At 38.0% G+C, this 26,678-nt stretch overlaps 6 protein-coding genes across 6 annotated transcripts; 2 read left to right on the top strand and 4 right to left on the bottom strand.

Annotated features, from left to right (window-relative positions):
• On the top strand, positions 1-4,040 carry LOC145223848 (uncharacterized). The gene has a single exon (XM_080090251.1). The coding sequence runs from the start codon at positions 82-84 to the stop codon at positions 3,553-3,555; it is 3,474 nt and encodes a 1,157-aa protein (XP_079946377.1). The 5' UTR covers positions 1-81; the 3' UTR covers positions 3,556-4,040.
• A 113-nt stretch (positions 4,041-4,153) lies between these two features.
• LOC145223849 (deaminated glutathione amidase-like) lies at positions 4,154-5,046 on the top strand. The gene has a single exon (XM_080090252.1). The coding sequence runs from the start codon at positions 4,160-4,162 to the stop codon at positions 5,006-5,008; it is 849 nt and encodes a 282-aa protein (XP_079946378.1). The 5' UTR covers positions 4,154-4,159; the 3' UTR covers positions 5,009-5,046.
• Positions 5,047-5,494: 448 nt separating this feature from the next.
• Positions 5,495-10,480, bottom strand: LOC145223850 (uncharacterized). Its single transcript, XM_080090253.1, has 7 exons — positions 10,172-10,480; positions 9,816-9,956; positions 9,244-9,351; positions 6,707-9,073; positions 6,386-6,508; positions 5,947-6,057; positions 5,495-5,715 (listed from the first exon to the last, which is right to left on the bottom strand). The coding sequence occupies exons 4-7, from the start codon at positions 6,759-6,761 to the stop codon at positions 5,606-5,608; spliced, it is 399 nt and encodes a 132-aa protein (XP_079946379.1). The 5' UTR covers positions 6,762-9,073; positions 9,244-9,351; positions 9,816-9,956; positions 10,172-10,480; the 3' UTR covers positions 5,495-5,605.
• Positions 10,481-12,828: 2,348 nt separating this feature from the next.
• LOC145223869 (uncharacterized) lies at positions 12,829-16,260 on the bottom strand. The gene is made up of 5 exons (XM_080090269.1): positions 15,599-16,260; positions 15,341-15,522; positions 15,097-15,255; positions 14,463-14,573; positions 12,829-14,101 (listed from the first exon to the last, which is right to left on the bottom strand). The coding sequence occupies exons 1-5, from the start codon at positions 15,678-15,680 to the stop codon at positions 13,895-13,897; spliced, it is 741 nt and encodes a 246-aa protein (XP_079946395.1). The 5' UTR covers positions 15,681-16,260; the 3' UTR covers positions 12,829-13,894.
• A 720-nt stretch (positions 16,261-16,980) lies between these two features.
• Positions 16,981-18,732, bottom strand: LOC145224297 (uncharacterized). The gene is made up of 5 exons (XM_080090763.1): positions 18,650-18,732; positions 18,271-18,452; positions 18,055-18,213; positions 17,762-17,872; positions 16,981-17,485 (listed from the first exon to the last, which is right to left on the bottom strand). The coding sequence occupies exons 1-5, from the start codon at positions 18,729-18,731 to the stop codon at positions 17,279-17,281; spliced, it is 741 nt and encodes a 246-aa protein (XP_079946889.1). The 5' UTR covers position 18,732; the 3' UTR covers positions 16,981-17,278.
• Positions 18,733-21,654: 2,922 nt separating this feature from the next.
• LOC145223556 (uncharacterized) lies at positions 21,655-23,480 on the bottom strand. The gene is made up of 5 exons (XM_080089962.1): positions 23,399-23,480; positions 22,618-22,799; positions 22,355-22,513; positions 22,118-22,228; positions 21,655-21,861 (listed from the first exon to the last, which is right to left on the bottom strand). The coding sequence occupies exons 1-5, from the start codon at positions 23,478-23,480 to the stop codon at positions 21,655-21,657; spliced, it is 741 nt and encodes a 246-aa protein (XP_079946088.1).
• Positions 23,481-26,678: the final 3,198 nt, after the last annotated feature.

Below are 26,678 nucleotides of genomic sequence, written 5' to 3'. Positions count from 1 at the left end.
TTCAAAAAACTTTTTTACAGACTAAACTTAATTGTGTGAAAATTTACCACTTATTTGACATGAGGTGAAAGTTCTCCAAAAATGGACAGACCATTTTGGAGTCTAGAACCAACAAGAAACAAAGCATTGCCAGGCAGAAACTATACAAGTGGCAATGTATTGGGTTCTTCGGCAGATGTTCAGGCCAACTCGGAGCAAATTGAAAAAAAGAAAAAGATTGTCAATGATTTAATGGCACTTCGTAGAATGAAACTGATTCAACAAAATCGTTTACGATCTTATAGTTCAACAAGTTTTGATCTTCCAACAGTACAAGCACCACAGCAGATTATACCACCACTGGATAAGAAAAATGTTGTGCCACTATTGCAAGGGACAACTTTAAAAAATGAACTTGACCAGGCATTCGGTGATGACGGCTTGAATAAAGCAGCAAGCCATTTTGTTACTTTAACTACAGAAAAGCAGCGTCCAGACAGTAGGGAGAAGGTACAAATTCAACGAAAACAGTTTCTTGATGCCTTAACAAAAAAGGGGAGAACAAATCTTCAAGAAAATCGCAAAAAAAGAGTGGCAAAACAACAACTACTTGCAGAAAAACAACTGGAATTGGATGATCAGGCTACGGCAGTTGGTCTGCCTGGCCTGCATTGGAGAGATCAACAGTCATCACCTGAAACTTTGTCTGAGGATCTTGGTTACTTTGTAAATGAAACCAAAAAGAAGATTAGTTCAATGGAACACCATGTTAGAGTCCTAAAAGTAAGATATGCTGATCCACCAAAACCCAGAAGGGTATATGCATCTGCATCATTTGAGTTGTTTAAATCCACTCACAGGATCCCTGTTGGTATAGCTTCGTGGATCATTGATCAAATTCTTGATGATGTGTACAGAAAGACCAGCAAGGACAGTGCTAATGATTCAGAGTTAATTGAATTGCTGCTTAAGTCAGACCAACAGCAATGGGATGATTTTCAGGTTGAAGCTGTCAAGCGAAAGATAACTGTAGATGTACTAAATGATCTGATATTTGAAAGTTGCAATGATCTTGTCAGGGATTTGTGTGCAGAGTGTTTTTATCTGGGGTTAATGTCAAATGTGTATCCTGAAGATATTATATTGGAAAATGCTCATAACATAGCAACTGGAAGTAAAGAAAGAACCAAAAAGCCAATCAGCAAAATTGTGGAACAAACTTGGTCAGGTGTGAAGGTCACTCGTTCCAGAACAAGGTTTGGATTGTGGACACACAGTCAAGCCACAATAAGAGAAGATTCTCCTATCGAACGAAAATCACCAACTATACAAAAAGTGGCGACACCACCTCCACCAGTAGTTGTTGAAAGTGGTGCAGATGCCGAGGTTGTATCCTCAGAACTTGCTGTCTCTAAGAAAAACTCCCAATTTGGCAACTCTCCAGTTTTATCTGAATATGCTCTAAAAGAATTCAACATGTGGGAAAATTTTAGAGCAGAACTACCAGAATTTTCGTTGAATTCCAAGCAAAGTATTGGTATATCAATTGCTTCTCCTTCCTTTGACCATAAGCTCCTAGCATTGGGTACACTTAGAGGTGACATTTTGGTGCATGACATGACTTGGCAACCAGCAAGGCCAGTTCGTTGTGTTTCTTTTGAGGGGAGGACAACTGATGCAATTGTTAGCATCCAATGGAGCTTGGACATGTCAAGGCTAGTTACTCTGTCCGTTAATGGCTGTGTTGTAGTGTGGAGTTTATCCTATGCTCCATATGTTACAATAAGTGACCTTAATTCATTGGAAATTGAAGATGAAGATATTAACAGCCAGCAACTTACAGCGTTGTGTGTGCTAGAAACTGTTAAAAAAGATTTTACATTTCAAGATGGACCACTTGTGACATCAACAAATGAACTACACTTACCATCACATGTGGCATTTTTTCCCACGATATCATTTGCTGGAACTCAAGACAGTATTGTGGTTGCTTTAAAAAATGGTGACATGTTGAAATGCAACCTGAGTGAAGTTATCAGGAAGCGTTGCACAGAACAAATAATGGAAGACACATTGCAACGCGTTGAAGAAGTCACTTATGTGTGGGGAATTGATGCTGTTCCTGACAAAAAAGTCAACAAAATAGGCCAAGAAATTGAGGTCGAGTTGTTTCGTTACCACAGACATCAGCTTGTAGAACTGTGCTTTGTTAAAAATAATAAGGAAATGGTTTCTGTGGATGTGGCTTACAATATTTGTACTTGGCGACATGATTCTGAGTTTGTCAATACTTTTGGGTGGTTTACACCCTACAAAAAGTTTAAGCTATCTCTTGTAGAGGAGATTCTAGTTCCCCAGGGTGCAGATGTCATTCGATTTGAGGATGAAGTGGCTTTAAAAAAGAAAACCAAAGGCAAAAAAACCAAAAGCAAACTGGTGGTTGAGAAGGAAAGGCGTGGTGTTCTACGGGAAATTCAAAACAGCACTTTGTTAGAGCAAAAACCCTGGCATACTGATGAGTTTCCTGATGAGTTGGAAGGGGAAAACAAGACCAAGAAGCTACCAAAACTTATCAGCCGTATCTATGCTCCACCTGGCTACAAGCAAAGTGACATTTCTGCTGGTGGTGCCACATTTTATCTTCTCACATACAGAAGAGAAACCCAGCTTTTGGTTAAGTTTGTTGAGCGTGTATATGAACCTTCAACCATGCAAGCTGTTAATGTTTTGCAGACATTTGTGCCAACAGCAGGTGACCGAATATACTTCCAGTTGCTGTTTAATGAGCATCTTCCCAAAGTTCGAAAGCACATCACAATTATAGATTTTGATTTGCAGCAGTACCAACTTGGTAACATTGGGCCAATTGTTGTCAACATTTCAACTGAAAACTATGACTTATGTAGGGCTGGTGTTGCTGCAAGGTTTTCAGTTTCCAGAGTAAACCAAGTGTTTGGTACAGAATACATTGCATTTAATGTAGTTGGAAACCTGCAGATCTACTCACTTCTCAGTGGTAGGCAAGTTGTTCATTCACCACCAAACAAGGAAAAGGCTGCTAATATCAACCATGGTCTGATTCTTCCTCCTAAAATCAATAAAATTAATCCAGGTTCCCATGTGTTGTATTTAAATCCAGATGGCTTGACCAGCTTTTTAGTAATTCTGCCATTACTGGGAAACAAAACAGGTGTTTTGTCACGCGTTCTTAAACTAAATTATGATAGCAGTAATGATGAGCGAAAAGAATTGCAGTTGTCTTACAAGGCCCTACAAGAGACAAGGGAGATTAATCAGCAATCTGGTTCTGAAGATAACTTTGAGATTGACTGGTTTAAACCGGAACAGGCCTGTGTGGATAAAATCCATACTTTAAGAGAAATGCCTGTTGAACTGTACATAAAAATGACTTTGAACAGTTTGCTGGACATTGCAGTTGCCAAGGCCACCCAGGAACGAATTCCTCAAGACACCAGAAAAATTGTATGGAAAAGAGATTGGGAGCGCTTGCAAGGGTATTTTAAACGAGATCACCACTTGGATACTGAAAATGAAGATGATTTAGGACCAGTTTGATGTGTGTGTGTTTTGGGTTGCACATTTTGGTAGCTATAGCCATGTCAACAGTTTTGTTTGCTCATCTTTGCCATAAAACATAAAATGACCAATGTGTTGATTGTCATGCTGTTGCCATTAATTATATTCCATTATAGTTGAATATTAAAGCCATTGTAGTTTTCCCATTGTTGCCTTTTCAAGTTTGTTGGTTGCATATTCTTGTCATGTAGTGGATGCTAACCATTTTTATACCTTGCCTTTGCTGCAAAACCTGGTTTTCAAAACGCCTAATTGTTGGTCACACGTATGCAGCAATTTATTTGAAACCACATGTATCACATATATTTTCTACTTGTTTGTATTTTATAATAGGCTTAAATCCATTTGAAAAATGCATTTACCGCTTTTTTTTAATCTATTCACTGTGAGTTGTCTACTGTTGTGTTAACTTTGCGTTATGCACCAAAATTTGTGACAACTATATGTTGAACCTCGCTTTTCAATCTATTTGACTATTCTTGTGAACTAAAAGTTTAGATATTTGTGCAGAGCTAAGTAAACTCGAATATTGCTGGTCTATAGTAGGACAAACAAGCATCAGCTTTACTGTGGATTTAACACAATGGCCAAATCAATTGTTGCTGTGTGCCAAATGGCTGTGAGTGACGACAAACTGGAAAATTTTAAGCAGGGAAAACTACTGGTTTGCGAAAGCAAGCGACGCGGTGCAGTCATGACCTTTTTGCCGGAAGCTTGCGACTTTGTAGCAAGCAACTCACCGGAGTTAGCGGAGTTTATCTCCTCTGATACCTCTGTTAGCTCGTGGTACTGCGAACTAGCGCGCAGTGAAAAGATCTGGATATCTTTGGGTGGAATTCACCGAAAATGCGCTGGTGACGACCAATCAAAGTGCCGTGTTTCTCACGTGATCATCAACGATGTTGGTGAGATAACATCAGTTTACGACAAATGTCATTTGTTTAGTGTGGACATACCCGGCAAGATCACGTTAAAAGAAACGGACCGCTGTGTGCCAGGAAGCGCGATCACTGACGTCACTGAGACGCCAATTGGTCGCGTTGCGTCATTGATTTGTTATGACGTCCGCTTTCCGCAAATGTCATGCGAGTTGCGACGCCGTGGTGCTGAAATCCTGACTTACCCCTCAGCTTTTACGGTCCCGACAGGACACGCTCATTGGCATGCTCTGCTGCGATCTCGGGCCATTGAAACTCAGTGTTATGTTGTCGCAGCTGCACTGACTGGCAAGCATGGCACACGGTCATTCTACGGGCATAGCTTGGTCGTAGACCCCTGGGGAACAGTTCTGGCCGACGCTGGCGACGAGGTTGGCGTATCAACTGCCTCTGTAGACCTAGGCTATATGCAGACGATTCGAGAAAACATGCCCATTGATTTACATACAAGGTGGAGTTTGTACTCTGACAGTAAAACTAGGAATGAAAAGTAAAACTTTGCACCCCAAATAAATCATTCTTATCCGATTAATTACTGCGGAACCTGATGTTTGTTGTATATGCAATTTGCAATTGTCTCTGTTGTTTTCAATCGATGGGTTTAGGCCAGTGGTTCTCAAACTTTTTAAGCATGCGGCGCCTTAAAGAACTAAAATTTCCTTCCGCGGCACACTTCGCAGGTAAACATAACAGTACTTGTTATTAACTTTCAAGAGAGTACTGTGGTGGGTAAGAACGCTTTTTGTTACCAATAACAAACGTATGCATGAGCTTTGAAACGTTGTCATGTGCACCAGTATTTCGTCATAATGTCCTAAAATACCAGGGAATGTTTGCACTTTAAAATAGAAAATATTTCGCGGCACACTTGGAAATCTCTCACGACACACTAGTGTGCCGCGGCACACAGTTTGAGAATCACTGGTTTAGGCTATTCATATTTGTTTCTCAGACGCACGTCACCAACTCCACGAAATAAGACAAATGTTTAATTTGTTTATTTCGACCTAAACGGCAATATACGTTCTTGCATCTTCCGAGATATTTTTTCTTTCAAACAAAATTTTACAAAGTAGGGCTAAACACCAAAATTACACGCAGTACGATTGAATCGTGTGTAAGAAATAAAACAAAACTGTTGAAAGCATAATCAACAATGAAGATTGCGAAGTACGAGAGGCATGTGATCCTCCACATAAATCTGCAAATAAAAAAAATGGCTTACAGGCCTACATAAATAAAAATTAAGCTATGTTTTCTGCATGCCGACAAATCCTTGTTTGGTGAACAAAAATTTAAAGCAGAACAAACACTGAATATTTTATGACAGTACACAAAGATTTTTATTGACACATATATTGTGCGTAAAAAGTTTTATGCGGGTGAGTGCAAAAGATGCAAAACTTCTACCATTCGCTTTCTTCTGCGTTACCTGTTTTGCATTCTGAGTAACAAGTTTTTCCGTCGTTTGTTTCCGTGCAACCGATGTCCAAGCTGCCTGGACTGCAGAACCGAGTGAACATCAATGGTTTGGTGTCATTTCCTGCGACGCACATAGTAGGCTAAGCTAGAGTTTGAACTGTACTCAACTTATACTGTAAAATCCCATACACTTTTGCGGGTGGCCTCGTTTTCGGCACCCTAAACTTATGCTAATTTTCAATAAACGCGGTTAGAGTTTCCTTTTGAAAATATAAGTTTCAAACAAGTATTTGACTGTTAGCGTTCCAAAATCGAACAACCCCAGACCATAACTCATTCTTTTCCAGAAAATATGTTCAATTATATTTTTGCATAGCTACAATGTTGAAGAAACACAAAACAACAAAAGTTCTTTGTGAATGTGTTTCTCAATTAATCAACAAACATACCTTTGTACGCTGAATGTATTGCACATTTTTGATTGGCTGGACATTCTGTCGTGCTTGTCGTTGCGTCTGGTTTCATGCAATTAAGGGATGCATCATGACACGTGTAGCACTTTAATGCACGAACTGTAAAATATAAGATACTTTTGAATTTAACTTTTAACAGGACGCAACTTGAAACTTTTACGGTTGCATAGTTTGTGATGAACAGTCTTCAAAAAATAAATCCGTAGTGCTTTTGAAAATATTTGCACAGTTCTAAATAATAATCTTCACCGAAAAGACAAAAAAACATTTAATGCGCAATAAACAACTGTAGCTTACCTGGAAGGAGAACGCAGAGCAAAACCACGACCAATTGATTGTAGTCGGACTTCATACTACTCCAATAAGGTTCTTATCTTGGTGTTCTTGACTGTGTGCACCTGCCAGCTGAACCTGTTCGATACGACCACTGGTCGTGTGTTTCCCGTCAGCATAGCACTACACCGGCTAAAGAACTGGTAGACCGGCAATTTCAGGAAGCAATACTGAAGCGAAATGAGCCTTCCAACTAGTTTCTTCGTTTGGAGTATATTTTTTTCTTTATGGCACTACATTCATTGGAACTTCTATGTTTCTGTAGTCACGTCTTTGGCTACTATGTTTACTTCCTATCGCTTCATGGGCTCCACTGCGAAATTACAATAATTCTTTCAATTACTTTCACGTTTTAATTTACTTCAAAACTTCTTCCGTTGTTTACGCACGACTGTTTTTAGTAATATCTTTTTTAAATTTCTTAAAGAATGAATGCAGCTGGTATTATAAACAAAATTGTTTTTAATCGTCGTTACAGCCGATTGTTATTTGCTAAAATGATCTTTATGTGAACTTTGTCCGGAAATATTAGTTGCAAAGGCGTCAAAAATCTGACGCGACGAGAAAGGTACTTCACACAATTGCGGTTTTTGGCTTCTATTTTGATAATGAACAATGGTTTTCGTCTGCAATTGGAGAGTGTCAAAGGGATTTTCAAAGGACAATTGTTTGGAAACAATCTCCAACAACCGAAATGGCATTTGAATCATTTGCTCTTGACCTTTGATAATACCTCTCTTACGAGCCAAGTTGTACCCATCAACTTAAGTCGCATTTCGTTTAAGATAGATGCACTACTGACTTGGAATTTGAAATTTAAAATTGAAAGACCCTTGCCAACCAGATTTGAAACCACGAATGATTTTTTTGAATTGTTTGCGATATTTTTCCCAGCTCATTTTATGTCCACAACAATGCCTACGTGCACAAATGAAACTTTACATTATATCTTTGTCACACGATAGCCGAGCAATAATTTATTTCTTGCGTGAACGCAGGAAATGTACATGGACTATGGAGTGAACGTACAACCCACGACAGTCTGAGTGACCCGACAGAAAAGTTGGGAAAAGGTTGAAAATAGCAGACGTTTGTCGGCCATTCAATTCCCACGATACAAGCTGGTCAGTTGTATGGCGCCTGGACTTTGACCGAGACTTCGATTTGACGTAATGTTCCCTTTGGCTTACATTTCAACACCAAGCCAGACTGTTTAATAGTGAATCAGGCGCTAAATTTTTTGTAACAAACGCGAGTAATTGTTTGACTCTCATTCAGAAAATAGCCACTGCCAGCAAGAATTGGGGCAAAGCCGGAAATATTGTCGCAAAATTTGCAGATTGTGGCTACAGTAATTTCCTTGAATATAAGAGTTTTTCGTCAATATTGCTGGCGCGACGCTGGTATGCAGGTGCGCCGAACTCACTTCGCACATTTCCCCGTTGTATTTTGACATGAATTGATGTGAGTTTTGGCTTTTGTTTTAGTACCTTTCTTAGGCGCTTTTAAAACAGATTCATCAGAATTTACACAACGAATTTTAACATATTCTCAGTTCATATCTCTTTGTTTAAGTTTTGTGGGTTTAAAATTCCAAATAAGTTTATATCTTTCTCTCAATACGCGACAGATTAGGCGTGAGTTTTGGAACGTAGTAGCAAATTTGGTCAAACAATCATTTAATTGCTTGAAAGTTTACAACAATTTTGGCTGCACATCACCTCACCAGTGGCGTCTCTCGACGGGACATGCTCGTGAAAACAGCAGCAAGCGACGCCATGTTATAAGGTTATTGGTCGCCAATGGAGACAGTGCAGTGTTTGTACAGCCGACACCAAGCCAATTCCAGTGTCGCGGCGGATTACTACGTTGCATTGGCATTCCACGGCGCCGACCTCTTCCTTACCTCGAACAGGATGACGTCAAGTCGTTTGGTTCATAAGTTACGTGAAGTATGCCATTTTTATTTCCCTGTTCAAAACACTCTTTTCATGTTTAAATCAACGGTTTTAACAAAGTAAGTATAGTTTGCATGTGAAAATAAACTGCCTAACCAATGACCCTGCAGGTCATAAATCTAGACGCAATCACACTGGATACACAAGTAGTTCAATGTGTTGCAACTATATGCATTGTAAACAACAAAACTTGTGCTTTGATTCCAGAAGTTTATCGGAAATCATTAGTCCTTAAAATCTTAGTTTTTTTCCTATTTTTGCTACTCCAGTGTGGTTCACCAAAACAGAAGTGCCAGCGCGGCCCACATGTGTAATAGAATAATTCCAATCGAGTGTTTGTTTCGCTGAACGCCGTTGTCGGTATTGCATAGATCTAAACACAAGTTCAGTGACTGAAGTTCAAGCCTAAAATAATTACGTAAACATGAAAAATACTTCGACTCATATATTATTTGTTTGCGTTGTGTCATAGCCAGATAGCTGATTGTTCCAAATTAGTGCCGCTTGGTGCGCACCGCGTTATTGTGATTTGACTTTGCTAACCTTCGTTGCAGAGGGAAACACATACGCGCCGATGGGGCTTTCCAAAGCATCCGGTGGCAGTTGAGTTTGCTTGACAGCTTCGTTCAATCGTCCTCGATAAGTAATGACCTAAATTCAAAGTCTGATCATGTGTGACCCAGCCTTGTTAAATAGAGTCGTTACAATGAAAGCAAATTTCAAATTAGGAAAATGGTTATGCACAAAATCTGTGTTATTGAAATTGAATGGTTACATGTGGACAACAGAGGCCAAAATTTTGATGGGCCGATATATTTTTAGACTGTAGGTCTATAGCTGAGTAAAAGAGTAACTTTTACCTATAGCTGAGTAAAAGTTTACAAAAGAAAAAAACGGTTTCTAATGGACTTCTATATCAATAAAACGTAAGGTAAAAGCAAAGAACGAATGTCATAAAGTACAATTTGGAAATTTAAAAGGAATAGCACTTATCTACCATTGATGTTACCACTGGTAATAACAGCATCCACTTTGTATACAGATTGTTAATTAAACAAGTACGCTGGACTGAAAATGGTTAGCCAATTGCAAATTACTTTATAATTTCTTCTTACCAACTGTTTCCGACGTCCGGCGAACTGAACATACTTCGCCCTTAGCGCATTCTTCTGTCGCGCTTCTGACTTCTGGACCTTCGCACGCCGGGAACGGGTATCGTGAAATTACCTTGCACTTGTAACAAACTAGTGGCGTTGCTGCATTTCAAAAAACAAAAGCCAACATGAAATAAAACAGTTTAAACAGAAAATAATCACGAAAGCTTCACAAAGCTGTGATACTAGAAACTGTCGACTCTATTTTAAAGGACACACTGTAGTGTCCTTTGTTGCAGTTTGGTACGACAAAAATACGTTCAATATAATGCAGGGAGACAGTGCTTTACCTCAACAATTATTTATTTATGTCTTACCTGATTGAACGGCCAGCAGCAAAATCCAAACTGACAGCGTTCCAAATATCATTTTTTTATGTGCAAGGAGCTAAAACGCTAAACACGAAAAATATTTTGCACCTGTTCGTGTCGTAAGCATTTCATCTTATGTTTATACCTCTTAACAGTTAATGATTTCGTTCTAAACCTTGCATAGGCATTTCTCTTTGTCGCTAAACGGTTTTGTCTTTTCTACAACGAAGTCTTAAGCTTTACGATATACGTTACATAACTTTACCACAAACTGTTTGCACGCTTGGTACATTTAAACAATTATTCAAATTAATTTTTTTAGTATAGTATCCCAACAAACACTCATTACACGTTCTGTACAAGACAATGTATATAAAACGGTGCTAAAACTTTAGAAGTCAAGAAACGGGTTCCTATAGGAACCAGTGCAAATCGACTGAATTCCATTACTGGACCTGATGTTTGGCTCCCAAAATAAGTCAAGCAAATGTTATTGTCCCCAGAGTAAAGTTCCGGTCGATTAGGGCAATAAAGTAAATCAAATGGCTTAAACCAATTTTGAAATGGGGTGTCTGTTTGTTTATTTTTAATCTATTTTAATTGATTATATTTAATTAATTATGATTATATAATTGATTAGTCTCTATGGTTATCTGCCACGCGATTGATTGTGATTCGTTGAATATCGCATCTCGACTAAGCTTATAAATGTATTGATTTACGTACAAGCAAAACTAAGCCTTTAAACCAGGGGCGGGCAACTTCTCCAGTCGGCGGGCCTGATATGGGAAAATGAAGTACTTGACGGGCCGGATTCCTGAATCGATACATTAATCGCGTATTTATCCAGTGATTTAAAACCGATTTTTGACCACCTAAACCAAATACATTCAAGAACATCACAAATACAATACAGTCCAAACAATCTAACTGATATAACATAAAATTATCCACCACAGCAAATTTAATTCATACACCACAGACTTGCTGAAACACTAACTAGGCTACGCGTGTTGAAACAAAGGAATCCGTGAAAGCAGGCCACACACATGGTTGGCAGTTATGTCGTAACAATGGACTTATGGTTCAATGGTAACAACGGCGGGAAAGTTTTTACTATTGGTGAGCGTTACTGTCCGTTACAACTGTAATTTGACGCAGTAAGCATATAGGGGGAATTACGGCAGACTGTGGCCGCGGGCCACATTATCATGTAAGAACTGAAGCTGAAACTGTCTGCGGGCCGCTCAAAATCCCGTCGCGGGCCGGATCCGGCCCGCGGGCCGTATGTTGCCCGTCCCTGCTTTAAACCAAGGTTTTAAAAGAAAGCCACTGTTTGCTACGGGAGCATTTTTTGCCTAAAGCTAAAAAACTTTCCTTGCAACATGCAATTTCTAATTTACGCTGACTTTGTAATCTATATCTTTATACCGTCATCTAGCAACCTGGGGATGCATTAGGACCGTTTTTAGATCACAAATTTGAATCGCGAGACCGACAACTTTGGGCAGCGAAAAATCGAAATGACAGTCATGTATAACGTTAATTTTTGACATGTTTACTGGATGCAGACGCAATGTATCCCTTGAAGGTAAGCAAAGTAGCGATTGTCAAGGAAGTGATGTGAGAGATCTATTAGGTCTAAAGTGTGCACAATTTTTCACGGTTTTGCCAAATATATTTATACCCCATATAATTACGGCGTTGGCCACATCTTAAAACAAAAAAATCCTTTTTTGTAGGCTAAGCACACTCATATTATCACTGCCAGTGAAAATCGCAGGTTATTCTGACCAAACAGTGAAAATTAACACTGACACACCGATCTGCTCACAAACAACTAAGAAATGAAAGGATTTGCTAGAACTGACTTAAATATATTAGACACAATGTTTTGCTTTTGTGCACTTTCGGTCGCGAGACTTTGCTTTAGATAAGTTGTACGATTGTCCTTACGTATAAAAAAACGGTTAACTTTTACGGATTTTTGTCAGTTAATTTAGTGAAAGATAACTGCAACAGAAGCCAAGTAGGACATTTATCACGTCTAGAAAAAAACTGTTTTTTTACACCGAAAATTTTACGACAGTCTATAGTTTATAACTGAAAAGCCATGCATGTTGTATCTCACTATTAGCACCAGTAATCTAACTTTTAGCTTTACTATACGCCTGTACTATTTGTCTTTTGTAATGACACGTTTAAGGTGTACTTGTTAACTGCTTTGAACTTGCTTTCAATAAAAGTGTTGAATTTTCTGCTACCAAAGTCGTGATTAAGCTTAACTACATCCTTTCTTAGACCAATACCAGCGATAAAAAGACGAAGATCCGTCGTTAGTATTGCAAGGTGAAATCATCCACGCTCTTATTTACATCCAAATAATCCCCCAAATCAATAAAATCGGAATAGGCAACCATGTAATCAATATCCACAAAACGTAATACCAAATCAAAACTGGTTCCTATTAATCGTTTCATTAAACATTAGGCTTTAGTCGTGAGATTTTGTCAGTCCAGCCTAATTTCACATTCAATAACTTTAATACTTTAATGGCATTTTTGAAGTAAACGTAATTATAACAAAATTTTAACACATTTTCTTTACTGAAAGGACTCATTCACAATTTTATTTTAAAGAAACATTGTATGTACTTACGGGTTTATTTGCAATGCTATAATACGTTTTTATATCTCAAGAGATCTATCCCAGTGGTAAGAAACATATATGCACGGTCAACAATGTTAAGCTGCTTCATACATTATTGAAGCTGTGTACCACGTGAAGGACCTGGTTACGAAATATTGCTAGACTAAAGGCGTGAACGCGATTGTTTTCTAATCCTGGTTTTGGTTTAATAAGAAGATGTACAAATAAGCCTCTAATTACATAGTCGGCTATGATTCGAATTTGTTGGCCGGAGTTCCGTTTCGTTCGATGCTTTTAATAGGGTTTGAGGCGAAATTTAATTATATTCTAATTCAGAGAAAGGCAACAAACAAGGGCGAAGTTTCAACCTTCATCACATACTAATCCTATAGGTCATTGGATTGATGTGATACACATCATGAAGCTCCAGCAGCCCACAAAAATCGATTCTTCTTGTGATCTTAAAAAGTTATTAAGCAATCATCAAACTTGCGATAAGTCCATCACTACGAACAACACAAGTTGCTGAGAGGTCTGATCAAAACGTATCCATTCTCCAACATGAAGGTTCAAATACTTGATCTTGGGAAAAAAGGCAACATTACAGTAACACACAGATATTAGCAGTACACTTTGCAGGCTAAGAACACGCAACTATATTGTAATTGGCGAAGCTGCTTTTGTAAACAAATGGGTTGAAAATGAGGTTCTTACAGACGCTTACTTTTTGCACCACGTTAGTCCTAAAACTTAAATAAAGTTGAACACTGCGTAAATATTTCGCGGCATTTGAAAATCTCTCACAGCATTGGTAATAGACTAGCCTTCATTTGATTGAATCAAAAATACACAGTAGAAGTTTGAAAAGCTGAGTTTGTGCTAATATCACCTTTGATGCATTACTGATCGAAAAGTCGAATGATAATTTATGTTTGTCGCTTTAACAAGCAATAACATGCGAAGTCGTGTCTCGGCCGTAACGTCAATGTGTATACTGTTCACCATGATTTAATTACTAACTTAAATGCTACAGGAACCTGGCAAGTATGTAGGGCATAAAATTGTGGACATAACTGCAGGTTAAAACACAAAGTATACAACTGCAACACTAACAGCAAGTGCAAGAAGTGTGAAAGATAACATAACTTCCTTCTGGGCTTTTTTAACAATCTTAGTTTCCTGCATCAAGCGGTCAGCGATTTTGTTTTTGCCAGTTGCTCGATTCTCTGTTGGGAAATCTTCGTCGGGTACGGGCTTACCCAAGAACTTGCACAGTGGTACCCATCCCTGCGGTAAAACAAGGAAGTTTAGTTTTAAAGTAGTTAGTTTCATCCACTCAAGAACAAATCACTACTACTCGTTCAATTTCCTGCAGGGTTGGGTGGGGTTCTGGCTAAATTTAAATACAATTGAGCGTGACTTGGGCATCATTATACCGCAATTTCACAAACTTGAATTAGTTTTTTAGTTGGGTTTGGAATACAATTCCAGGCTTGCTTACAACTCTGTAGCTCTCTGTGGTCAACCCACCTTGCAACACAAAGATTCAGTTACACATTTAAAAAGAGATCACATACTCTAAAAGCATTTTATGACGCGATTTCTACGACTATAACCTTTTTTCATCTCTTGATAGCTTACAACTGACCTCTTTGACGTTAAAAGTCAAAAGCTTTTCCTCAGGAACCACGTGTTTTACGTATGCGTTGTGACGACGATACCAGATCTTCCATATAAAGGGGTGAGGGTTCAGGGAACCCTACAAAAACAAAACATATTTTAATGGTTTTGCGTTGCCACACAAAAAAGCATAATAAAACTGAAAAAGCATCTATCTATCTTTTTCCTTCTTGCATAAACGAATACCTTTCCGTTCTTGGTTAGCACCATGCATAGTCTATAGTCGTTTTACTTAAGCAAAAACGAAAAGTTCGATAGTGTTAGAATGGAAAGGAATATATATGTCACAAGCCGTTAAACGACTGGATCTTGTAGAAGGCACAAATAGTATTATAAAAACGAACAAAATAGAAAGCCATGTAGTGAAACATGTTAGCAATTAAATCATCACTAACTTAATATGGATATGTTGACCTGCAGTAACCTCTCGCCATTCGATATAGTTTCAGTGACACGCAGTTCATTGTTTTGTTTAACACATCGTTTTACCGAAACGCAAGAGTCGTTTGACGAGTTTAATTCATGTAAAACTAATCGTCTAATGACAACCCATTTAGATATTTTTCTGTGTGTTAATTTTTCAACATATGATCAACACATACCGTTGTAATCAGAAAAAACTGCATGGTGAAATTTATTACTCTTTCCATCGATTTTGAAAATAAAGTCAGGTAACCCATGAATGCGTATTTTTTTAAATCTTTGACCATATTCTCGAAGCTCTTAAACCAGCTGTCCTCATCTCTCATCGTTAAGATAACCTGATCAAAACAATTCTCTAAGGTTAGTGGATCACAAAAAAATAACAATCAAATGTGATCTATTGTCTTTTGGCAAATCATTCACCTTTGCTTCTGGCCACCGATTTAGAAACTGATCAAAAAAGTGCGAATGAGGCATGTCCACCACTGCTTCGACGTTTTGCGCCTCGTACAATTCGAATATCTTGTCCATATTCGGCACACGGTTTTCAAACACATCCTCCCATTCATCGAAAGCGAATTCCATTGACTCCTCAACGTCAAACACTGTAAATTTATAATGTTGGAACAAATTTTAACGCCGAATTTAAAAACTAAATTGGAATTTTCGTAGACAACCCACCTTGATCGTAACCCAACATGCGAAGGGCCTTCGCGATTGACTTGGTCCCAGTTTTAGGTGCTCCAGCACATATTACCTTCATAATGGAAAGTAGAATATGGTGCCTCACAAATACTCAAACAAGCCGATAATAAGGGTAAACAACGTTTTCTTATGTGACGCATAAAAGGTGAAAAACTATATCAAAGGTATGTGCCCAGAAGTTATTTGTTTACGTGTTTATCAGTTTAAAAAAAACAAATAAAACAAAAACTTTAAATGAAATAACATTTAATTATTATTTATCACGTCAACCGCTCCGTGTTGCTGGTTTAGATGTCAGCAGTTTGGAGATATTGCAGCTACACAAGAACAGTTTTGACCATTCATTCGTGGATATTCAATACCCCAACCAGTCCGTTGAAGTTGTGCCCTAAAATCACTACTTAGTTGTCGGTGGTTGGGTTGTGAAGCACTCCAAAGCTAAAAGTCCTGCACAGATGCGTCTGGTGGGAGTTGATTCAAGTTAGTATTCTAGCATTCCTCAATGAAAATAGCTACATTTGGTTACGTCATTTCAAAAACAAGGGACAAAGCTGCACAACAGCACCAAACCAACCACTGCAGCTCTGTCAAACCTTTTCCAATCAAAACATAATAACCAAGTTAACCAACAAACACAAAAAACCAAATCGCAGGATAAACGTAAAGGTGCAGTAAGTCTAGTATTTAAAAATCTCTATAAATCGAGGTAACTTGACAAGAGCAAACAAGCAGAAAATCTACATAGCCACAGGGCTGCGTAAATACCGCGTGGTCAGTCAAGCAATGCACACCTTACTTTCGTTATGCTCCAGTAGATACATAGTGTGTTCTGTCGTCAAATGAGCGTGTTTGGTTTCAAGGTAATAGTTGGAACGCATCCTGTGTCATGGCTTGAAGTGTATTAACGTATGTCGGGATTTTCTGAGTCAACTAAATATGTTGGTTTAATCAGGATGTTGTGATTCAATAATGACGACATAAAGTGCCCCTTTCTTGTACAACGTTTGAAGTGTTTGCTGCTGTTGTTAATGGTTTGGTGTGAAATTGCGTTGTTTAACCCATTCGCTCTTCAACATTGTTATTGCAAAGGTAACGATATTGCAACAGCAAACAACCAAAACAAGATCAATGGGACAAGCAAATAAACGATAAACACGTATAATTCTTTGCAGCAAACTGAGATTTATTACAATTTAAAGTAATGTTAAATACCTCTAATTTGTGATAAAAGTCACACAAAATAAACCAAGGCGAAGGTACAACGACAAAGATTGCACTTACATTTTTGTTGCGTCATTTGTCATCACGCATAACAATTCTGAAAGTCAAAAATTTAACAGGGTCACAAAATGGTTGTTACTCAACATAACGTTTGAATCGGCAAGTCAATCCACAGACTATTGACCATAACAACTATGAAAGGATTGACTAAAACATTAAGATTCTTCGTCAAACCTGTAACCTTTCGTTGAATGCTTTATGTTGTTTGTCGGACCGGACGTGGAATCAAGACCCGAACGCAATTTTTTATCACAGTTTTAGTACGTAGTAAGGCACATATTGTATACATTTGTAAAAGACACGATGCTCGCAAACTTGAATACTGCAATTAACCGGCAAGTACGTTTAACAGCAAACCATTGACACAGCTCATAATTAAAACACAAAATATCCAATTGCGACACTAACTGTAATTACAATAACTGCAAAAGACATCAAAACTTCTTTTTGCGCCTTTTTTATCATCTTCGTATCCTGCAATAGACGGTCAACGATTTTGTTTTTACCAGTTGCTCGATTTTCTGTTGGGAAATTTTCGTCAGGAACCGGCTTTCCCAAGAATTTGCACAGTGGCCCCCACCCCTGCGACAAATATGCGACCGTTAATTTTATTGACAAGGCATCTGCATCACCACACGGCGCAGGTTGCCAGTTAAAAACAACAGTTTGTCTGGTGTAAAACAATGCGTTTTACAATGGGCCATTCTGTATGTCAACCTACCTTCGAATTATGTGAATAGGCTTTACAAAGTGAATTACAGATGGTTTTAACAAAAAAAGAGACATACATCGTAAAAATTGAACAATGTATTATTTCCACGACTACATGTTTTCTTCTTTTGTTGGTTTACAACTGACCTCTTTAACGTTAAAAGTCAAAAGCTTTTCCTCAGGAACTACCAGTTTCACATATGCGTTGTGACGACGATACCAGATCTTCCATATAAAGGGGTGGGGAATGTGGGATCCCTACACAAAATATAATGTAAGTATACTTAATTTAAAAGGTAAAAAATCGCCTTAACCAAAATGAATGTTAAATCGTAACGTTCTACAGTACACTTACAAACAACTCTTGCAACGCGCTATATAGGATTAGAAAAATGGTATTTCGTTGTGCATTAGATCATCAGTATGTGTTCAGCACTTACCAAAGCAATTTTTGCAAATTTTATGCTTAAACTAAGAAACCGTCGGAGCGAATTGGAGAAGAGTGTTAGATATGTCACCCAGCGATACTTTTTTGACTCTTTCGTCATATTTTCAAAACTCTCAAACCAACTGCCTTCATCTCGTATCGTTAGAATAATCTAGTGAAGACAAAGTTTCAAGATTGGTTTATATTCAATAGAGAGAAAACCAGTCACCTTTGCCTCTGGCCAACGATTTAGAAACTGATCAAAAAAGTGCGAATGAGGCATATCCACTACCGCTTCGACGTTTTGCGCTTCGTACAATTCGAATATCTTGTCCATATTCGGTACACGATTTTCGAATAAATTCTCCCATTCATCAAAAGCCAAATCAATTACCTCCCCAATATCAAAAACTGCAAACATAGATTGGTACCATCAGAATATCTTTAAAACTTATAAATTAATTTCTTCAATCAATGCAATACTCTTGAAATATCAAAACTGATAAGAATATCAACTCATATTACAGTATACGGTACTAATTTAAACAAATACCGATTATATTAAGTCCTCAACTGAACTTATGTCGAAATTTTCGTAGCCAACCTACCTTGATCGTAACCCAACATGCGAAGGGCCTTCGCCATAGACTTGGTCCCAGTTTTGGGTGCTCCAGCACATATAACCTTCATACCTACAAACTGTACATAACCCCAAACAAACCTATACAAGGGGAAAAAGTTCTTTAAATTATAATCCACACTAAAAAGTAAAAGGTTTGTTCGGACAACGTGAGTTGTTTTGTTTGCTTTGTGTCTTCTAAATTTCTAAACCTTATGAAAAAACAGCTTTAAATAAAGAGGCAGTTCAAGTATTGATTGTGTTTACCGGCCCATGTTGCTGGTGCAGATTTTTTGATAATTGTGGGATGTTACAACCCTGCAACAATACTTATGCTAGAGCAGTGGTTCTTAACCGGGGTTCGATCGAACCCCAGGGGTTCGACGAAGGTCTTTTGAAGTACAATACAAATACTCGTTTTCGTCAACCTTTAGGGCCCGTAAACATGTTTATTAAAATATGTGTACTGGCGGTCGAGGCGTAAAAAAACTCTTTTGCTAAATATTTTGATTTTTAAACTGCTCTAAACAGTTTTGTGGTACTAAAAAGAGTACCAGCCCAATAACTATATGCGTCAGACTTTTTGTACGCCTATTGTGTGCAAACAATCCGACAAAACAGGTACTGCAAGCATCACAAAATAGATTATGACATCACAAACACTTTACTGATCCCAGTGCAGTTCAAGCTGGAAATTAATCTGGGCTTTTTGGGCGCTATTAGATAGTAGATATGTGATATAAACCAAATATATTAAACAAAAATAAGCAGGTAAATGGCGGCCGTTTGTGAAATAAGAATCTACGATGCACCCTTACACTAAGGTTTTATTTATTTTTTTGACGTAACAAAGAGCACTGTGCGCGTTGTTCATAAGCAAAAAACAACGAAACTTTGTTGGCAGCAAAAATTTATTACTTCATCGTTTTCATGTTTGTGCACAGATGCTAAAAATGCAATGCTTTATTTTTCGTAAAACCAAAAATTGCCGAAATTAAAGTAATCCTAAAACAAGTAGCTTGTATTATTCAATGAAAATGACCAACAGTAACTGTTGCCACTACGTTTGAACAAAAACTAATTATGACCCACCAAACAAAATGGGTTATAAACAGGGTTGCCATCGACTTGAAACCAAAAATAAGGACAACCGAAAAATTAAATTTCATACGAAACAAAACAAACGTTTTTGAACAAATCTTTGCATTTATACGATCCGTGGCATATCATATGCAATATTTGGGCAGAAACAATCAGTTTCAGTCACTTTTTGTTCGTAGAAAATACTTCGTGCATCGCACAACAGCTCAGGTCTAGGTTTACTTTCATTTGTAGCAGGAATTTAACCGGTAATTGTTGAAAATAAGACAAAAGAAGGACTCAGGTCAAAAATAAGGACAAATCTTAGAAATAAGGACAATAAACTTTTCTAAGACAGAGCCTTTCAAAATAAGGACAAATCTTAGAAATAAGGACGGTATGGCAACCCTGGTTATAAAACTAGGATGTAACTTTGGGGTTCGACCAAAGGCTGAAGAATATCGTAGGGGTTCGGCCGTTATAAAAAGGTTAAGAACCACTGTGCTAGAGAGTATGTTGTATTATCGAGTAATTCAGACGAAACAAAACAGTTACCACGTTTTTAGTGGATTGCAGTTTAAACCATACACGAAATATTTTTTGGCAATGAATGGCTACTAAATTTAATAAGCGCGCTTCAAATGCAAGACGCAAACTGAAAAGGTACGAAATCTTTCAAAGTTTTCCACTCAAGTTCCTGTCAAATCTTTACGAATGAAAAAAAAACTAAATAACCCAGTCGACCAACAAACTTCAAAAACTTAAAGCGTCAGAAAACCTAGTTCGGTAGGTTCCAATTTCAAAACAAGCTCAGCAAACTACAGCAAGTATTTGACCAAAGCAAACAAGCTCACAGGTATACCAGAGCAGTGTAAATATAGCGTTCAGTAGTCACGCGATACAAACTTTTACCATTTTTGAGTTATTTTATTTCAAATGATTGCCCAAACTCACTGACTTATTAAACCGGGCACACGCGTATTTGCATTTGAGTTGCAGAATCTACAAACAAATTTTAGGTGACTCGTGTTAAAATAGTAGAAACGCTATACACAGTCTTAAAGTAATTGATCTTTTGGCTAACAGAACTGGGCTACAATATAAACTGGGGCGAGGTTCCACCCACAATCTTGCGCTGACAGGCTCACTGCATCTTTGTAGACACTATTTCTGGAGGTTGTAGCCAGTGGTGGGATTCAGCCGGTTCGCCAGTGGTGGGATTCAGCCGGCCCGTTCTATAGAACCGTTTCACAGAATTTCTTGAGATCAGTTTCACAGAAAACCGTTTTACAGAATTTTATGAGATCAGCGAACTGGTTTGAATCACTAGTTACAGTCAAATGACTTTTTGTAACTGAACCGGCTGAAAAATATGACTTTTGTGATAGAACCGGCTGAAAAAAAAATTAATCTCACCACTGGTTGTAGCTCTGACAGGACGCAAGCAAGATTTTTCTCATTCTTTTTAAAAATAACAAAAGATATACCGAATCAAGTCTAAAACTTACGACAAGTCGTACAATACCAAAAAAACAATACTACAAGATTTGACTGAAACTTCTTCTGCCCTTTTCTAACTTTAAACCAATAGTGAAATGCTTCATGTAGACACAAAAGCAAAAATTAACTTACCTTTATGTATTTTCCCGGATTACGTAAAATAAGTTACATACGCTTCCAAAAATCAAAAACTTCAATAAGATATTTAATCAATCAGCGCAATAAAAGTTAATCCACTCCATAACAATGTTTTACGTGTGATTGAAACTCGATGTAAAATACAATGCCACGCCATATATTTTAGTACGTTTTGAAGTCATGTAGACATAACGCCAATGTGTGAAAGTCATCATTTTTGATAGCTTGAACGTGGAATTAACCAGCAAGTATGATTTACATCAGCACATCGCTAATTTAAAACACAAAATATCCAACTGCGATACTAATTGCTAGTACAATAAGTGCAAAAGATATCAAAATTTCCCTTTGCGCTTTTTTAACAATCTTTGTATCTTGCAGCAGGCGGTCAACAATTTTGCTTTTGCTGGTAGCTCGATTTTCTGTCGGAAAATCTTCGTCGGGAATCGGCTTTCCCAAAAACTTGCACAGTGGCGCCCATCCCTGCAATACGACGGTGAAGTTAAGGCTGATTACAATCAAGAACATAAAACTATACAGGGTGACCTAAGACGTTGTTTGTAATAAAACAATGTTTTGGACAACCTTTTGGGCTATGCTTTGTTTCATTGGCAACGTATTTAAAAAAAAAAACAGACACTATAAAACCGTTTTTTACTAGTAGCCTATTCTACAAAAGTTATATACCTAAGACTGCTGCTTTTTCTGTACACTTGTTACTTGATAGCTTACAACTGACCTCTGTAACGCTAAAAGTCAAAAGCTTTTCCTCTGGAACCACGAGTTTTACGTATGCGTTGTGACGTCGATACCAGATCTTCCATGTAAAGGGGTGAGGAACATATGATCCCTACATAAAAAATAAGATTTGTCAATATTTCTGTTCATCGTAAACTTACGTGAGTTTTACTCAAATTGCGTCATTGTGAAATTGCAATGAGCCAAATTTAAAATTTAAAATATGGTCAGCACTTACCAACGTAACTTTAGAAAATTGCATCGTAAAATTGATTAGTCTTCGCATCGATTTCGAGAAAGGAGTCAGGTAACCCATAAATGAGTATTTTTGTGATTCGTTAACCATATTCTCGAAGCTTTTAAACCAGCTGTCTTCATCCCGCATCATTAAAATAACCTGGTCAAGACCGTAGTGTTTTAATATTCCCAAGATGATAACGGCAAACAATTAATCCCAAAACTACCATCACAACCAAACGTAAACTATTGATCTCGCTAAACCTTTGCATCCGGCCAACGATTCAGAAATTGCTCAAAAAAGTGGGAATGAGGCATGTCCACCACCGCTTCGACGTTTTGCGCTTCATAGGATTCGAATATCTTGTCCATATTCGGCACACGGCTTTCAAACATATCCTCCCATTCATCGAAAGCGAATTCCATTGACTCCTCAACGTCAAAAACTGCAAACATGCATGAATATTATTTATGTAAACTTTTACGATAGTTTCTTGTCAATGCTTGTTGATTGATATCTCACATACTAAATATGTACAGAACAAATTTGAACCAAGGTGTTTAGATGGCATCCCGAACTTAAATTCACCTTGATAATTTTGCAGGACTGTGGTGTTCGAGGTTGAAGTCCGCGGGCCTCTAGTTAAACTTAAACACTTTCTCATTTTTCGAGCCTTCGTTCAATTTTCTAATTCTCAGCGCTTTTATTTAAACTCAAACACTTTGTCATTTTTCCATTTTAGTCTAAAGTGACGCAGGTTAGCTTTTCTTTAGCTATCCGTAGCTATCCAGACGTTAACATTTAACATAAAAATGACTTTTACCAAAATCCCAGTAAATATACTAGTGTGTGAGGGGAATTCCCACCGATGTGATTGGTCATGCATAATGATTGGTCAGGAATCAGGATAAACTTGGCACATATTGCACGAGAGTGGTGTATATTCTATGACGTACCGTAAGCTATTTTTCTAGCCTGCTGTACGCGGTTGTGCTTTCGTTGTGGGAAAAGCTACATAATATGTTTTCGCTGCAGGTCACCTACCTTGATCGTAGCCCAATATGCGAAGTGCCTTCGCCACAGACTTTGTGCCGGTTTTTGGTGCTCCTGCGCATATTACCTTCATGTTGAATAGTTGTAAACAAACTAAAACAAACAGCGTATAACCAAACTCTTACAACTTTATTGACATCTAGAAAAAAGATGTACTTTTTACCATTTTGATCCCAGAAATTATTTTCAAATTGGTGTCTTACTGTTCTTGCCTTAGCTGAATAAAATAAACAGTTTCGCTATGAGAAGAAGTTTATTCGCTATGAGAAAGTAGTTTATTAGTTTAACCAAAACGGTTTGGTTGTTTCAGGTGCATAAATATAGGAACAAAGCAGTTTAACGGCCTGAAATTGTTACACCCACAAACAAACACAGTTGTCATTAAGGTTTGAGGGTTACACATAAAAAGTGGCAGGTAACTTAAAATATACAATTGACAAAAGGAAATTAAGATTAAACATGGTGAATTTAATGTAGACAAATGGCACACAACTGCAAATGCAAAAAACAAATCGCGTTAAGTCATACCAGCAACCTTTTCCCAAAACATAAATACCAGCAACCGAAATCCAGTCAACTAAATCAAAAAGGCAAAGGCTGAAGCAACAAAGCTTAAAGCACTACATTAAATATATGCAGTAGATTCTAGTTTTACAAAAACTACAGCAGAATGCTTGTTTTCAGTGAGCATACTAGCCCGAAAGTCCACAGTGCAGATACACGCAAACAGCACATGATTAGTTATGGTGTGAGCACTATACGCGCACAATTTTCGTCATGCTTGAGTAGCTTCATTTTTGTTGGTTCGTCAGAAGGCAAATACTTAACAACACGATCGTACACGGTGTTCCAGTTAAATTATAAAAGATGAAGCGTATTTATACGTGTGTTGTGAGGCAACATTTATGCTTGTTTTGGTGTTTTCGGGTTGCGTAAACTCTGCAAACCTGAAACTTTCAATGTTCAACCGACCTGTTAGATAGGGCAGTGCAAACAAGCACTAAAATCATCTGATACGAGCTTGTTGTTTACATAGTCAAACATAGTTTGTAAAAGCCAATAAGGTTTGTAAAAGAAAATATTTAACATTAATTACTTAATCCAAAACAAAAGTATAAAAGACAATACAATCAAGCATAGTTAAAAATCGTTGAGACACGTGATAAAGTATTCAACATGAAAAAATACATCAATTTTACGCAAAATTATAATTTACGCAAACAATATTTTGTTGAAGCACGAAAATTTATATTTTCTCGCTGCTCCAAGTTATTTTCAGAAAATCATGGATGACCTTACCTGTGAAGCGACAGTTACCGAGCAACGCTAAATAGTATTATGGGCATGGACGTAGAGTGGTAAAAGATAGCGTACTGCGACTTGCCGATACCAAATGCAGTATCTGTTTCCGTCCGGGAAACAGTACGTAGTATACTTTGGGACTAAACACAGATACCTTTTACGTGCTTTAGCTTTTAAGTTATTTTGCAAATAGTCACTTGGCACAATTTCTTCGTTCGTTCTCGGGCGTTTGCTGTAAGTCTTCAAGAGCGCATGTACGTACTGGATAGACGATTTGCCGAATTAGCAATTTAAATGACGATTTAGTTTTTGGGCAATTTGTTACGGCGGGGAATAAAAGTAAAAGCGAATCACATTTTCAATTATAGCCCACTTTGCACTGTTGACGCTAAAACTTCGGTCACTTTGGACACTAGGTCTTTGCAGTACTTTGCAAACGGACATTAAACACGGCTTGGGGATCGTTAACACAGACCCGCACTACACCTAAAGATGGATACTAAAAGCGGCTCGCGTTGTTTGAGTAGAACTACAAACACAAGAACTCACAACACGCCCGGTTGGGAAATTTCTGGTATAGGTGGCCTAACGGAGCATAGGCGTTATATGGTGCTGTCTCAGCAATCATTCTAAAATTATCAAAGGTTCGGACACATCTGTAAGAAATGTAAATGCAGCTTGTCTTAGCCGATTTTGGTCATAGCTAATGGGGAGAATCGCGGTCAAAAATTAAGCCTTGAACCGGGCAATAAACGTGATTTTACTCCTTGCGAGGGTATTTAGGCCTAACGTCATACAGTAAACCAGGCGCCTCAAACTCAAACTGCTTTGAGGGCCGCACTATCGAAAAATTTGTTACAATGTAACATGACAACAAACATATTGCGTGATTAAAAAGGGAAATGTTCATTAATCCCATTATCTTTATTAAAAAAAACAATATTGTAATAAATAACAAACAAATACATAGTGTAGCAAAGTGAAAGAGCCAACTCTGCCCTGTTGGTTTGTGTGGAAACAATGGCATACAGTGACACAATAATGAAAAACATGACGCAACAATCGCAATTGCTGATTCTAAAGAAGGACTATTTCGATCATGCCATTTAAACGTTGCAAATACTGCTATCAGAGGATGATTATATCATGTAAACTCACTGGTTTTACAGGGTATTCCGAGTAAAACACATAACATCCAAAAGTTCCTTCGTGGGCCGCACCAAAACCCTTGGAGGGCCGCATGCGACCCGCGGGCCGCGTGTTTGAGACCCCTGCAGTAAACATTTTATCTGGTTTTGCAGGACTGCTCCGTAAGGTAATGATTGTTACATCACAGATATCATTGTGCGCAAACAATCGCCGCTTGGTAATTGGGGAATAATCGACCATTTTTTCGTAACTGTTGGACAATCTGAACTCGCATAAGAGATTGGCAGGACTGTAAGCCCCTTGCAGATCAATAGCTATGCGGACCCCAGTTTAAAAACTGCCTCTACATAGCAATGTTTAGGTGATAACACACAAATGATAGTCTATAATATGTTACCATAGTCAAAGACTGTCGAGGTCCCACCTTACGCCTCAAAGGTCCGGACATGGACCGCGGTCCGCCATTTGAGTAGCCCTGCTATAAACCCAAATTGCCGAGTCAGCAATTATTATCACCATTAACGCCTAATGTGACGTCACTAATGTGTGCAACTACAAAGAGCTCAAACTCAATGCCCAGAATTTCCCATAGATCGGCACGTTCGTCAAAATTTAGAAAAAAATCGTAAAGTTTGAAGCATTGTTTATTTTTAAACACGTTGCTGTTTTTTATGCCTAGCATTGTTAAACAATGCTTCGTCAAGTTATTGTTGCTTTGTAGCTCCTGAAATAACCATTTATTACAATATATTCGCATGGTGCACAATAATGCCCAAACATTCACTGGCAAACAATTGTGTGTCTGATGTCCTATAGACAA

The sequence above is a fragment of the Phallusia mammillata genome, chromosome 4 (assembly GCF_965637545.1).
Source record: "Phallusia mammillata chromosome 4, kaPhaMamm4.hap1.1, whole genome shotgun sequence".
In the NCBI taxonomy this organism is placed as follows: Eukaryota; Metazoa; Chordata; class Ascidiacea; order Phlebobranchia; family Ascidiidae; genus Phallusia; species Phallusia mammillata.
The sequence above is the reverse complement of the archived record's forward strand: the minus strand, read 5'-3'. Positions and strand labels throughout refer to the sequence as shown.

Excerpts from the sequence above, each read along its gene's own strand:
- LOC145223848 (XM_080090251.1), top strand. The coding sequence starts at position 82 with ATGGACAGACCATTTTGGAGTCTAGAACCAACAAGAAACAAAGCATTG.
- LOC145223849 (XM_080090252.1), top strand. The coding sequence starts at position 4,160 with ATGGCCAAATCAATTGTTGCTGTGTGCCAAATGGCTGTGAGTGACGAC.
- LOC145223850 (XM_080090253.1), bottom strand. The coding sequence starts at position 6,761 with ATGAAGTCCGACTACAATCAATTGGTCGTGGTTTTGCTCTGCGTTCTC. Across the intron at positions 6,509-6,706 it reads GCTCTGCGTTCTCCTTCCAG|TTCGTGCATTAAAGTGCTAC; the intron begins GTAAGCTACAGT and ends TATATTTTACAG. Across the intron at positions 5,716-5,946 it reads TTACTCAGAATGCAAAACAG|ATTTATGTGGAGGATCACAT; the intron begins GTAACGCAGAAG and ends TTTTATTTGCAG.
- LOC145223869 (XM_080090269.1), bottom strand. The coding sequence starts at position 15,680 with ATGAAGGTAATATGTGCTGGAGCACCTAAAACTGGGACCAAGTCAATC. Across the intron at positions 15,256-15,340 it reads ATCGGTGGCCAGAAGCAAAG|GTTATCTTAACGATGAGAGA; the intron begins GTGAATGATTTG and ends TGTTTTGATCAG. Across the intron at positions 14,102-14,462 it reads TGACTTTTAACGTCAAAGAG|GGATGGGTACCACTGTGCAA; the intron begins GTCAGTTGTAAG and ends GTTTTACCGCAG.
- LOC145224297 (XM_080090763.1), bottom strand. The coding sequence starts at position 18,731 with ATGAAGGTTATATGTGCTGGAGCACCCAAAACTGGGACCAAGTCTATG. Across the intron at positions 17,873-18,054 it reads AATTTGCAAAAATTGCTTTG|GGATCCCACATTCCCCACCC; the intron begins GTAAGTGCTGAA and ends TATTTTGTGTAG. Across the intron at positions 17,486-17,761 it reads TGACTTTTAACGTTAAAGAG|GGGTGGGGGCCACTGTGCAA; the intron begins GTCAGTTGTAAA and ends TATTTGTCGCAG.
- LOC145223556 (XM_080089962.1), bottom strand. The coding sequence starts at position 23,480 with ATGAAGGTAATATGCGCAGGAGCACCAAAAACCGGCACAAAGTCTGTG. Across the intron at positions 22,800-23,398 it reads CATATTGGGCTACGATCAAG|TTTTTGACGTTGAGGAGTCA; the intron begins GTAGGTGACCTG and ends GCATGTTTGCAG. Across the intron at positions 22,229-22,354 it reads AATTTTCTAAAGTTACGTTG|GGATCATATGTTCCTCACCC; the intron begins GTAAGTGCTGAC and ends TTTTTTATGTAG.